We start from the raw sequence: 14,760 nt of genomic DNA on the forward strand, positions 1-14,760 counted from the left end.
AACGAGTCTCAAAAACTCACGAAAAAACTGTTGCCTTAAATACTAGAATACAACAATAAGACGTTAGTGTGTAAGTATTTCTTCAGTATTGCTGTATCTCAATTGTTATGGGCGTTATATAAATTAAACTAAGTCATTATTATCTCGACCTCTTGTGATATTTAATAACCCAGGCTGGGTGTTTAAATACTATGTTTAGATGAATATTTTTTTTTCATAGGATATAGAAGTTATCTACAAGTCTAAAGATTTGTCAGTTGTCAGTTATTGTACCACAGCTGATGATGCCAGTTTATTCTTATTGACTTTTCAGTCATCAGACTCCCATCTATCCGGGCCTGTTAATTCTCACATTGGATACATTGTATAACACTGCTGTTCAGTGTTCACTGAGGTTACTGGCTATCTATATATTGTACAGAATTGCTTTAAACCTGCTGATTGTAAAACATTATCCTCATTTTAGTTTCTCCATTTTATTTCACCGGCAGATGGCGATATTTCTAAAAGATTAGTCATGTAGTAGCAATATCGCGAGAATCACGAAACGAGATTAGTCGTTTGTCTATTTTACTCGAGAGTTGGGGGGAAAAGGGATGTTTTCTATTAAAAAACATTCTGCTTGGAAACCTTAATGTCTATGACTCCATAAAAACGAGTCTCAAAAACTCATGAAAAAACTGTTGCCTTAAATACTAGAGTACAACAATAAGACGTTAGTGTGTAAGTATTTCTTCAGTATTGCTGTATCTCAATTGTTATGGGCGTTATATAAATTAAACTAAGTCATTATTATCTCGACCTCTTGTGATATTTAATAACCCAGGCTGGGTGTTTAAATGCTATGTTTAGATGAATATTTTTTTTTCATAGGATATAGAAGTTATCTACAAGTCTAAAGATTTGTCAGTTGTCAGTTATTGTACCACAGCTGATGATGCCAGTTTATTCTTATTGACTTTTCAGTCATACACATTTTTCAAGCTTCTACTGACATTTCAGTAGTTAAAATAAGATGATAATAGAAACGTACTTTTTTGGTTGTTCCGAATTATTAAGAATCATTAATGTTCTTAATAATTACATTGCACAGATGTGGTGAAGGTTCAGCTGACTGAGACTAATCAAAGACTAAATATAGGACATCGGTGCTTCTGCTGTTCTGTGCACAGAGATTATTTTTGCACAGATTGTCTGTTAGATGAGGTTTACCTTGCAGCACCTTAACAGAAAAGAAAAATTGAGATGCAAAGTGATTATAGAACACATCTTTATGTTTAATTTTTCCATATTTCAAATGTGCCATTTTATGCTGATATTGGGGCTGTCACTTTAAGAGTGAGCCAGCCACTCATTACGGTAAGGTTCAATCTATAGCAGCAGAATTCTCTTTGGGACAGACTGTTAATGGGCTAAAATGGGCCTTCATCGACCACTGTTTCAGTAGCCCAGTGATGGTTATCAAAAATAATCAATTTCCATCAATCCTGATGAGTGATATCACATTTAATTATGCACAATTAACTTTGCAGAAACTTGCAGATGAAGAGGACTTAGAGTAAACCTCATGTGAGTGTTAAGGTCTCACTGATTATGCTTTTAAAATATGCTTTCTAAACACAGCGAGTATGCGAGTGTTGGTATGTTTAGTTAAAATAACCAAATACGATTTAAAAAAATAAATAAATTCACTATGCAGCCACTCAACAGCATGCTAAAGTAAAGCAGATTTAAATTTGGACAGACTTGCACTTTTTATGGAACATATGCTGAACTGTTGCTTTTATTCAATGTATGTTTCCATTCCATGTCATGCATTACATAAGTGAGTGGTGTCAAAATACACAACCAGTGTTTTCCAAATATAATCAACCATACATCAGCTTTTAAAGTAATAGTTCTGGTAAAAATACAAGTGCATAATCTATAATAACATTTTGTCCAGTCCTTTCACATCCACTGACAATATTTGTTTAGAACTGTTTTGGACTGCTTCGTTTGTAAACAGTGCTTGATCTGTGCATATTATCAATTCTGATGAGTGATATCACATTTAATTATGCACAATTAACTTTACAGAAACTTGCAGATGAAGAGGACTTAGAGTAAACCTCATGTGAGTGTTAAGGTCTCACTGATTATGCTTTTAAAATATGCTTTCTAAACACAGCGAGTATGCGAGTGTTGGTATGTTTAGTTAAAATAACCAAATACGATTTTAAAAAATAAATAAATTCACTATGCAGCCACTCAACAGCATGCTAAAGTAAAGCAGATTTAAATTTGGACAGACTTGCACTTTTTATGGAACATATGCTGAACTGTTGCTTTTATTCAATGTATGTTTTCATTCCATGTCATGCATTACATAAGTGAGTGGTGTCAAAATACACAACCAGTGTTTTCCAAATATAATCAACCATACATCAGCTTTTAAAGTAATAGTTCTGGTAAAAATACAAGTGCATAATCTATAATAACATTTTGTCCAGTCCTTTCACATCCACTGACAATATTTGTTTAGAACTGTTTTGGACTGCTTCGTTTGTAAACAGTGCTTGATCTGTGCATATTTTTCTCCTGATTCAGACAAGGCAACTTTTTTCACTGGAGAAAGGAATATTATGAATAGAGGACTTGTATTTCAGTTGGAAGCAACAGTATGAGATTAAAAATAGATTAATTTAACACAAACAAGCAACTTTTCACTTCACTTGAGTCATTTGGATTACTTGTGGAATATTGTGATGTTTTTATCAGCTGTTTGGACTCTCATTTTCACGGCACCCATTCACTGCAGAGGATCCATTGTTGAGCAAATGATGTAATGCAAAATTTCTCCAAATCTGCACTGAATTCTGATGAAGAAATAAACTCATCAACATCTGAGGGCCTGAGAGTGAGTACATTTATTTTTCATTTTTTTTGGGTGAATTATTCCTTTAAAAGAATGTCAAGTAAATTATATGTAATAAATCTGGAGTCTAATCTGCAACTTTTTCTCATATAGCATTACTTTTACTTTTGTATCTCTGATTCAACTGACAAAGTTCAAATCACCTTCTACAAGCTCCCTAAAATATATATCAGTAAATAAATATCGAAGCCCAGCAACAATTATGCAATTCGCTTTATTTTTAGCTCCTCCATTGCAGTGTCTGTCAGGCTTCCAAAATGGAAACACAGTCCTGGGGTAATGGTTTGATGCTGTCAAGCTTATCTGCACTTGTTTGTGAGAATCTTTAGACCAACACAATCATCTAAAAGCCATGAGCAAAGGCCTTGCAAATAACAATTAGCTGGCTTTAAAGAGTGACTGTATTCTCACTAACAAAACCTGGCATTTGATATATTTCAAAAGTAGGTTATATAATTTGTAATGAATTTTTAGGACTGATTACAGGTTTAAACAAAGAGATCACTTTTAAGGTGAAGTGAGTAATTTCTACATCACCATAACAGAACATTCATAACATTCCTCCCATCTTCCATCATTTACATTGAATCAAGAAATGGTGATATGTCCGCTGTCACTTTTTTGACTATTGACAAACTAGTCTGGTCCAGTTTGCAGCTTATTCTGGCTAGGAACCACCCTTTTTGTATGGGAAATACCAGATTTGTAATCTATTTAGCTGTAAATGTGACTCATCACACTATAGCCTTAAGAAAATGATAGAGCTGCTCAAACAGACTGGAGACCCATTTGTTACTGTTATAGGGGCAAAGAAATGACACACTTTACCTTTAAATAATCCTTATCTGGCCTCCAGGTATTATATCTTCCCCCAAATATTCCTTTGTCAACAGTTGCTACACAGTGCCAAATTGCTGAGGGAGATTGCCATGATGAATTCATGCCAACAGACAAGGAAACACAAGCAACTACTTGGAAAAAGAACCTGAGCCATGAAGAACCCATTTTGCACAACATCACATAACCATTTTGTTGTGATGATGTTGATGCAAACATTACATCAAGGTCACAGACGTATATACTTAAAAGGAAGGGTTCTTGATTTACTGAAGAAACAAAAAGCAAAGCTTGACCTTCATAACTTTCTCTAGGTCATCATAGCATAGGGTTTCTTTTTTTGGACACTTCATTAAAATTCTTTAATTATGTCTCGTCTCCAGAGTACAGTCACAATCACAACTGCTAATAAAAATTCGTAACCAACCTCTTGTTCCAGATACTGAACAGTCTCTAAACAGGCTGTTACGTCACCATTTGGGTGAACAAAATGTCTGTAGAAACAGAAGCTTTGAAATGACCCACTTTAGGACTCAGAAATCTCCAGAATGACATTTGAACTTCTGTTTACAAGGTTCCCATTAAGAGACTGTTCACCAAAGAATTTACTCACCCTCAAGTCGTTCCAAACCTGTATGAGTTTATTTTTTATGCTGAAAAAAGAAGATATTTCAAAGTATGTTGGCAGAATAGGCGATGGTAGTCGACTTCCACTGTTTGGTAACCAACATTTTTCAAAGGTTCATCTCTTGTCTTCAACAGCTGAAAGAAATTCATAAAGATTTGAAACAACTTAAGGGTGAGTAAATGACAGATTTTTCATTGTTGGATGAGCTATCCCTTCAACTACTTCATTTAAAAGACCTTTTCATGAGCAGCCATTTGTGATTACTATTTTTTTTAGGATTCAATGTAGCAGAAACTGCTGGGATGGATATTCATTTGTATGTCTGGTACCAATCTTTAAAATTAGGATGTAAACAATAACACGTAATAAGAAAAAAATTGTATTCACTATGTAAATGTCCAAAACGTTTTATGTATTAAATACTATGATATTTCCAATTTTGAAAATCACTATTTTACACTCCCCTAATATTTACAGGTTTTCTATAACCATGGCATGTCCATATACACAAAGTTGGTCATACACTCACAGAGAAGTAGACATAAATTTTATTTACTCGTTCTGTACATAATGGGTAATACCAGCACGGGTGTTAACCATGGGAAATATTATTAACACATGTAAATGTAAGAAAATAAAAAGGCACAAATTTTCATCTTAAACGAATGAGACCAATAAAAGAAACAAACAGTAATACTGTTAAAGCCTTAGAAAAAAGGGAAAAACTTATGTATTTGAAACCTTAAATTATCTGAGCTCTTCTAAAAGATTTGGGTTGGTCTATTGCAATATGAATGTTTAGCCTTAAATTGATGCTAGGGATGTAAACCAGACAAAGGTGAATTAATTTCAAAAAGGAAAAATAAAGAAAATCAACAGACAGAAATAAAAGACATGACATGAAGCAGCATTTAACCTAAGAGGGAAATCCCTCTTGGCCAGAAGGTCATGCACAGAGGCCACCAGCAGGCTTTTTAAATCCCTTTTTAGAAAACGCCAGTTTATTTCAACACACAGTAAATGATTGATTCAACACCTGGCTAATAAAAGAAACTCAATACAGATGGACAAAACATAAAAGTTGTGTTTATGTCAAGTTACTGTGTCAAAATTGGGCAGAAACCGTCAAAGTTATAGCAGAGAACTTGTGATGTGCAGTAACAGTCAAGAAATGGAGCAAGATCCAGATTTTACTGAATGGGACAATCAGACACTGAATCCAGTCCTCCAAAGTTGAGCTCATGATTTCACAGCTGACATTTCCAGCTTGTCCAATGGAAAAGATGAGGTGTGTTTTTACTCTCCCCAGATCCAATCTCGCATCTAAGGCATCACAACCAGATGCTAAAAGATCCACAGACAAGCCCTTCACCATTCAAAAGATCCCCCGAGAGTCTAGCCACAACCATTTAGCTACACTACTACTGCAATTTACAGATAAGTTATTATGGCACAAATAAAAAGGCTACAGTAGACTAGTCCCACATACTAGTTGAGGAAAAAAATTACTTTAACTGGTGAGTCTGCTTCTAAGGTCAATCAGGAGTGGTGCAGTTGTTGCTACTCTAAGAACCTGCCATTGCAATACCCTACCTTTATCTTCAAGTCATGGCTGTTACCAAAGGTCAGTATCACTAGGATTCTGTGTAACAAAATGTAACAAAAGACAAAATAAAAGTTAAATTTTAAGTGAACAGTTGGCAATCAAACCAGAGGGTATAATGATCCTCATATTTAAGCTCGCAAAAGTCAAAGTTAGAGACAGAAAACTGCATGAGAGTGGCAAGAAGGCTCAGGTCACGTTGGAGGACTCATTTCACCTTGTCACAGGTACAGATGGCCGATGAGTGGAAATAACAGAGTATTAAGGGCAGAAAAAAAAAAAAAAACACTGATTCGCCTGTAACCAGGTGAGGGGGATTAAGAACCGTTTGATTTCGGAGCTGTAAACAGTCAGAAGCCACGCAAATGGTTTGCTTGAGAAATGCACCACGGCTGAGCCCCAAGGCAGGCAAGCATAATACCGGTGGTGACTTGATGGGGCAGCCGGCGAGCTGACAGGGTGCTGACAAGCACATGGACCAGATCATTCGTTCTCATCTGGGTTTTGGGGGTCCAATATTTTCACATGGGTGAAAGGGAATAAACCTCTCCGGCCATTTACCTCCCCTTCCCACTGACCGCTGATGTTCATCCTAGTCACTTTCACAATGTCGCCCACCTGTAAGGAAAAAAACAAACAACGTACAGGTCTTTTAAAGCATTTAGAATAGAGAAAAAATTGAGAGTATGGTATTCACATTATTTTTGTATGACAGAAAAATTATATTGGCTTCTTAAAAAGCGCTGTGAAAACTGAGATTTCATAAAACCCATAATCTATTAAATTCAGGGAAAGCCTGGGGAAAAGATTATGTCCTACCCACCAGAAATCATATCTAAGGAACAAAACATTTTTCAAAGATATGGAAATTCTCTGAGTGCATAAAGCAGTACAGAGTTATCAGTTTACACCTGTTAAAACACAGATGAAAATATCACTCTTATCTAAAAGCATTACTGAAGCATGTTAAGCATTATAAAACCATTATAAAATTATCCTTTTGACACAAATTTTACAGGACTCAGCATATTAACCAACATGCATCAAACAGCTGTTCTAAATCAGAACCTTTTACATTAGGCGATAATAAACTGGCATAATCCTTGCTTCCATATACAGCTGCACTCATATGTAAAATACAGCAGACAGATGGAAAAATTGTGTACAAAACAAAAAAAAACAAAAAAAAAATTGGGGCCAAATGACAATGTAAATACACATCCATGAGTTTCTCAACCTTTTTTCTGCACCTTCCTGAATCAACTGGCACATTCTCAGGCTGACTAAAACATAGCTTATGTAATGTTTCTACAAATGAACAAGGCCTTGCATGTAGAAACGGATAGAGGATTGCTGGAACTTGCCAGGTGGGATGACTAAGTATGGAATTTCATTCTAGACACTGAACAAACCAACAAAAAAATTCTACACTGATTTGGACAAAAAAATAAAGCCTCCCCACTCAAAACTGAACTGTAACTGAGCCTCTGTGCTACAGTTCTTAGAGATGTGCGGCCCATGCAAACGGCAAACTATGAAAAGTAAAAGTAAATGAAAATGGTTTAATGCATTAAAAACCTATTCTAAGCACAGTAACAAACACTTTGGATATTAAGCTTTATTTTTCACTAACAAGTCGATAGATTGGTCTAAGGAAAGTCCCTCAAAAACATAGAACTGAGCAGGCAAATGTGTCATCAAGAGAAAATATTGGTCATTTCACATTTCCATGCTATCAGTACCATCTGACCAAAAGTAATGAAGGGTAAAATCCCTTTAAATGTGTAATCACTGCACCAGTTAAATCTTATGAACCATAGAGAAATAACTTCATTAGGTGTCTATGGCAGCCAGTACTGCATCTTTTACATTGCTATAAATCAACCAATCAATTAGCCAGCAAAAATATATGCTTACTGAATAACCTTTGGTAATTAGTAAACTGAAGGAATGAAATGAAGGTATGAGTTTTAGTGGGCATAAGGCTGCTCATATTATCCCTCATCAATAAAACAACAGAAACGTGCAGATTCACCTCAGCTGGTGCCAAATGCAAATTTTGGTTTTTTGGAAATCCATAATTTAGTTACCTACCTCCAATGCTAAGGCAGTCTTGTCATATGCACATGGCACTCGTTTCTGGATCGCCTTCGCCAACACTGGCCCATTCTGCACAGAAGGCAGTGGGTTGATGACAGCGCCGGGTGTGATGGGAGGAATGGGTGATGGAGTCTGAGGCTGAGCATAGGCGTGTGCTGGCTCAGGGATGCCATAGCTATTGGAATTGCGTGAACCGTGGCCAGGCTGACCAGGATGAGGCGAAGGCCTCACCAGTTTTTCTACGTAGGGAACAGGAATCATGCCTACTCTGCCTTCTTTGTTCTTGGCACTCCACCACTGCTCCTCAGGCTTGTCTAGAATAATTAGGATTTCACCCTTCTTGAAAGGAAGGTCTTCAGCATCGCTACCAGTGAAGTCATAAAGAGTCCGCACATACTCCTGGTTCTCATCTCCGAGTCCCCCGGATGGCTGAATAGGAACACTGGGCAGATGGGTACTGGGGTACCTGTATAATCAACAACAAAAGGAGGATTTTTAACAGCACATCAAAGGGGAAATGCTTAAATCCACTTCTTGCTAGGAGGTTAGTCTTTTGTAATATCCAATCCACTATGTACATGTGCACTTTCACATGTACAGTTAACTTCCTGGTATCTTGAATAGGAATGACTGAATTTCTTTTTAATGCACCGCTCAATGAGAACATTTTAAAACATACAGGAAGGAAATTCAGGGGAATTACAGTTATGTTCAACTGACCACTTTTATCTTGACAATAATAATATGAGGATAAGAATCAATGTGAAGAACAACCTGCAATGCTACGACAAGCTGTTTTAACAGTTATTCATTAAAACCAGTAACACCTATTTTATGGCCACGTTCACAAAGCAGCAGAATACGGTTGACAATCCTGTATTTGAGTCCTTAATACGGTTACGTTCACACACACAGTTCGGTTATTTACAGGTGTCACAACCGCATTCTGTAACCGAACTCATACCCGTAAATTTTCAGGACTCACAACCACATTCTCGGTACACACGCGCTGTGTGAACGGAACAGACTGGACAACTAGTTGTCTGTCACGTTATACAGTGCGAGAGGGAGCCGCTGTGCCGCACAAACACGTGTCTACCGTGTGTTGCGTGTTTTCAGTAACTTACAATGACGGTGAAATGAGCTGCGTGTCGTCTGAACGTTTTAGAGCCCGTCAGTTTTGTGTTCTGCACGCGAATCAAATGCTCCGCTCTCCACCCAAATTTAAAAGCTGCTGTTGGTTAATGAAGATTTGACAAATGAACACAATTGGACCTTTGTCGTGTCAGAAAGTGACAAGACTTTCAGTTTTATGGACGTCGCCATCTTTGATTTTACTTTGGTCACTATCGCTATGGTTACTGGTAAGGAATACGGGCTTGACTCCCGTTGCACGTTCATACAGACAGTATTCTAAACACAACTGTAAGCTGCTGTGAGAACGGGATATTTCACACCTATAAATAAAATGCGGTTGTCAAACCCAAAAACTGACAGTGTGAACGTAGCCTTTTTGTTACTAGTATTTTATAATCACTAGTATGTAAGTCAAAAGTGATCAGTGTGACTTGTATCAACATAAATGTATATTATTGCCATATGGACATTTTCTTAATTGTAACATTGAATCGGCAGTTTCTGTGAACCTAAGCAAACAGTTTTTGTTAGTTACAAACTGCTGCTATTTCAGTTTTACTAGTATTAATTCATAAGATACCGAGACTTACAAGATACTAGCAGCTTTCCCAATTGTAACTAGTAATATTTCTTACCTCACTAGTTACAACTTTTTTACTTGTCATATTTAATCATTTAAAAAGTGGACATTCTGATTGTTTAATTTAAAAAAACAACAACTTGTTAGCAGTTGTAATAATACACTAGTACTAAGTAACTTTGTTACTAGTAGTAACTAAAACAATTTCCAGCACCTAAGAACTACTTGTCACTACTGACACAGTGACTAGTTTCAGCTAGCATCAGTGCTATTATGATTGCGTACAAGTCTCTAACAAGATCCTAGTTAGTTTTAATGAAAGAATGTTTAAACGGCTTGCCACAGCAAATAAGGGGAGGTAAGTGTACATCAGTGAGAAGAGGGGTGGATGATGTGACAATGTCAAAACGAAACGAAGCTCTAAACGTTACCTTGGTGCTGGCTCTATCAGGGTGGTCGTATCCAGATAATGTATTTTATAGAACTCCAAAAGGCCAGGTAGATTATCAAACTCTTGGTCGCCTATCTTGAATCTCTTGTTTGGCAAAGAGTTGATGATATAGTGAGAAACTTTGGAGTTTTCGGACACTGACAGTACATAATCACCAGGACAGGTGGACGAATCTCGCACCAAAAACATCCCGTGTCTCTGTCCCTGTAGCCTATTCTGCGCCTCCTGTCTCGAAACCGGCCCGAAATACCAGCTGGCTCGGTCCGAGGAGTCGAACCGTGCAGACGACATGTTTGCTCAAAATACAACTGTAGCTGATGAATTCGAAGAAAACAGAAATAGGCAATAAGCAATAAATTAAAAACACAAACGCCTATTCTTACAAGTGACCAAACACTTTTTGATCCGACAGTCCTACTGAACCGCAACCTGACGTTTGACCAGACAGGCTGCGACTGGCGTCAACCAACTTTGATGCATCGCTAAATTTCCACCAACACAAGAATCACGACGGGCTTAGAACCGGTTTAAACAACCCCAAAAGTTCGCAAAGAACCCAAAAAACGCGTGTTTAGAATTAAAGTTCCCCTTTCCGCTCTCTCTTCCGTGAAAGCAGCTGCAGCTTATGAGACAATATAACGCATTAGCCAGCTAGCCGTCTTCAGTCACCGTCCGCTCAAGATGAGGCAAACAACGCCATAATATGTTAATAAATCGCTCTGCATGACGATTCAAGGCGACATATGTCGGTCGCGTCCAACAACGAGTCCTTCTTCGTGTATTACACCAAAGTACGGAAGAGTTTTGTCTCTTATTTAGACTCCCAACAGACTTCGAAGGCTGTAACAAAAATGGCGGCCCGCAACACGTCTTCACACACAACGGATTCTGAAATAATCTCCCAACAGAAAGTTTCCCTCCTGGCCCGGCGTTTCCCTATATGAGGCACGACGCTGACACGCAACAAAACGACCAAGAGGATTAAAAAAAATTCAGTTTGTTGTGTTTTCTGTTCCTTCCCAGGATTGGTGTAAAAGCTGCTTCAGTTCCCCACACCGTCCGAGAAATGGCGTCTAGAGGGCGGATCTGCGCGCGCTCCCGGTCTGTCTGATCACCCGTCACAAAAGCCTCGAGCGACTGTTACTTACAAGGAAGAATAAAATGAGTGGCGTGCAGAGGCGCGGCATTTCAAACGCTCTGAACCGCGGATAATGAGGAATATAAGGCACTGACTAGGAGATTGTATAGCTAGTGTGAATAATAATAATGTGAAAGTTGTCATTTGCTATAGTTGTGGTCGAATTTGGGATGGCCCACCACATCTCATCTGGAGACCTGATGTTGACATGGCAATTGAGGTGTAAAAATACTTTTTCACTAGGCCTACTTAAATAAAAGTATGAATATTGTGTGAAGATTTTAAGTAGCATATAGCCACAAACGTTTCTATGTTTAACTGTAAGCTACTTAGGCCTAAGTTTTAATTAGTAAAAAAAATAGGCTATAATTTTTGTTTTGAAACAATAGCTATATTGTTTTGTTTGAATAATAACTATAAAAGTGCTTTCACATTTAGCATTGTTCTGCAAAATTTCACGGACGAAATCCAGTCTAAGCAAGTTATCGTTTTTGGTGTGAATGGGCCTTAACTAAATGGTTTTAATAACTGTTATAATTGTATACGAATTGGGAAGTCCCCCACAACTATAATGATAAAGACACAGAGGAACGAAATCATTGGAATCACTTTCAGAGCAATTTTTGCCCCATCTGATGAATGATAAAAACATTGACCAATCAATGTTTCAGAATCCACCTGACTTAAGTATTTAAAATGGCAGATGACAAAACTGCAGAGTGCACTTAGAATAAACAGAATGTTATTGTGTTGGTGCAGACACTAATATAGTTATAATAATTATGGTGTGAACACTGACAGGCCTTTATTCAGAAATGTTACACCTCTGGATATGAACAAATGGTTTATTATGTTGCGCAAGTTTCTGGATAACATTTCCTTAGTCATCTTAAATACAAAAAAGAAACCGCAATCATACTAAAATCATTTTACAAGCTTGCCAAATTCAAGGATTATTTCCTTTTCTTCCTTTTAATAAAGAAGAGCTATTTACAATGACGGATGAAACTCCAACTTGCGCATAACCTGGCAACATCACCTCAAGTCTTAAATGTTAATAGATTCAGAATTAATTCATAATGTTTTGCATCTCCAGTTCTCAAACCTTTCCTTGGGTCAATGGTGCAACAAATTTGTCTGACATTATCAAAAGAGAAACCTTCTAACACTCCTGCAAGGTGGAAATTAATCTGAATGGACACATGAGTCTTTGCTCAAGTAGACACACACACACACACACACACACACACACCAAGTGTACAAATGGTCAGAGATGGAGTCGCAAAGTTGTTACTTGCCAGATCAAACAAAGCCAAAAATGCCTTAAAACTAGCGAACCTACTGGTTAAGGCCCTACAAAAACTGTATAGCTTTTGCATGAATTAGCACACATTTCTGAATATTACACACACCCTCAATGCTTCAAATTCCTTTCAAAACCAGAGGATGCTGAATCATCAGTAGTCACACTCTGACACTGTTATACTGCTTTAATACATCACATCCTTTTCAAAGATGTGATCATGGTTTTGGCAAGAACAAAAGTCAGTAACAAAATATAGATAAATATTTTTTTAGTTATTATATCATATACTGATATCATATACTGACCCATCAGTCTCCCTGGCAACTTCTGCTCACTTAAAGTTGCAGCGGTTAGTCAAGAATATGACCAGAATGTACCGTATTTGTCACACAACTGTGAGTCTTAAAGTACCAACCAAAATTACAGGGCCCTGATGCAACAAGGGGTAGCCTAAATGACATGCTCAAATTCTGTCAGCCTGCCATCAACATTCAGTATTACTGACCATGGCAATCAAATGAAAAGGAATAATTAATACAATACTACAGTAAGTGAAAATACAGTGAACTTTGGGCAAGAAGCCAACATTCAACCAATGTGTGAAAAATGCGGAAGGAAGTTGTTTTTTTTTCTTCTTCATTTGACATGTCACCCCTGGCTTGTCTGTCTAATAACCACACCCCAGAGCTAACACATATCTGAAAATGAAAATAAAAGTCAGTAATGGTTAACTAAATTGTGCCACCATTGAGTTCATGTCAGAATTATAGTTAACCAAAAAAAAACTAAAACAATAAAATACACTTTTGTTACTTGAAATGTAAAATATAATGAAATATAAACATGTAAAACATTTAAACTTATTTTATTAGTTGCCAAGGCAACATTTCTTGTTTTCATTTATTATATATAGTTTGTCTTAATAAAAGATAACTTCCTAAAATAAAAAAAATTAAAAACTACATATTGAAAAATACAAAAATATAAATGACAAAAACACAACAAAATTATTAAAATGGTCACTAAAATGAAAATGGAATATACAAAAACTAAATCTAAATCTAAATCTATCTATCTATCTATTACATATGTCATATATAAATCAACTAAATCTATCTATCTATCTATTACATATGTCATATATATAGGTCCATCTTCTAAATGGTGCAGTAAACATGTCTGATATATATATATATATATATATATATTTATAATTTTATTCTCAGTTCTTTATTTTTTATAATGGATAAGCACACTGGGTATAAGCACCCAGTGAAACTCTCAACACACCCTCGGAGACAACATGGTACAGTAACCAACAATGCAATGGCTCATTCAGTTAAGTCATATTTATTTGTATAACGCACGCATTTCACAACACATATTGTTTCAGAGCAACTTTACAGAAAATGCACGTTTTTCTGTTACAAAACCAGAATAGTCTTTATAGGAGTGGTTATCAGAAAGAACAGTTGAAGTATAGTACAAATTATAGTATTTACAAATACCATATATGCATTTAAGCAAACTTTGTGTGCATTTTAAAGCAATGAAAATGTCATCATTTTGTATCTGGAGTCCTCAATTCACAGGTGTTGGGTCATATGAACTCTTCATAAGAGGCTAGTTTAAAATAGAATAAAAAAAACCTTCATTACTGCAATCAAAGGATGACATGCACATTCAATAATTAACGTATGTTGATAGCCCGTTTTCACTCTTATCTTAGTGTTATTTACATTTTAAAATGGTTTATTGTTCGTTTCTGAAAAAGAGACGCAAATAGAGACGGTCCCTAAATCGAGCGTGAATAAGAAGCTAAGAAATGCGGAAGCGTCGCGTTTTTAAGGTGGAACGGCTAGCGTCAATAAGAAGCTGCGAATAAGAAGCTGAATTCAGCCTCGTGTCTTCTCTCCACTCCGATATTGCTTGTGCGCACTCAGACTGTGTGCAATCGCGATCTCTCCGTGCTAGAAAGTATTTCTCTTTGCTCCTAGATTAAACTTTCAAACTCAAAATGTATCAACCATTCAGAATAGATCCAGGCCTGACCGATGAAAATG

General features: G+C 36.7%; 1 protein-coding gene across 1 annotated transcript; it reads right to left on the reverse strand.

Moving 5' to 3' along the window:
- Positions 1–4,912: 4,912 nt before the first annotated feature.
- LOC107591716 (crk-like protein) lies at positions 4,913–11,590 on the reverse strand. The gene is made up of 3 exons (XM_016280949.1): positions 10,234–11,590; positions 8,080–8,551; positions 4,913–6,603 (listed from the first exon to the last, which is right to left on the reverse strand). Exons 1-3 carry the CDS (start codon positions 10,542–10,544, stop codon positions 6,469–6,471), a joined length of 918 nt encoding a protein of 305 aa, XP_016136435.1. The 5' UTR covers positions 10,545–11,590; the 3' UTR covers positions 4,913–6,468.
- Positions 11,591–14,760: the final 3,170 nt, after the last annotated feature.

The sequence above is a fragment of the Sinocyclocheilus grahami genome, unplaced genomic scaffold (assembly GCF_001515645.1).
Source record: "Sinocyclocheilus grahami isolate Dianchi unplaced genomic scaffold, SAMN03320097.WGS_v1.1 scaffold145.1, whole genome shotgun sequence".
NCBI lineage: Eukaryota > Metazoa > Chordata > Actinopteri > Cypriniformes > Cyprinidae > Sinocyclocheilus > Sinocyclocheilus grahami.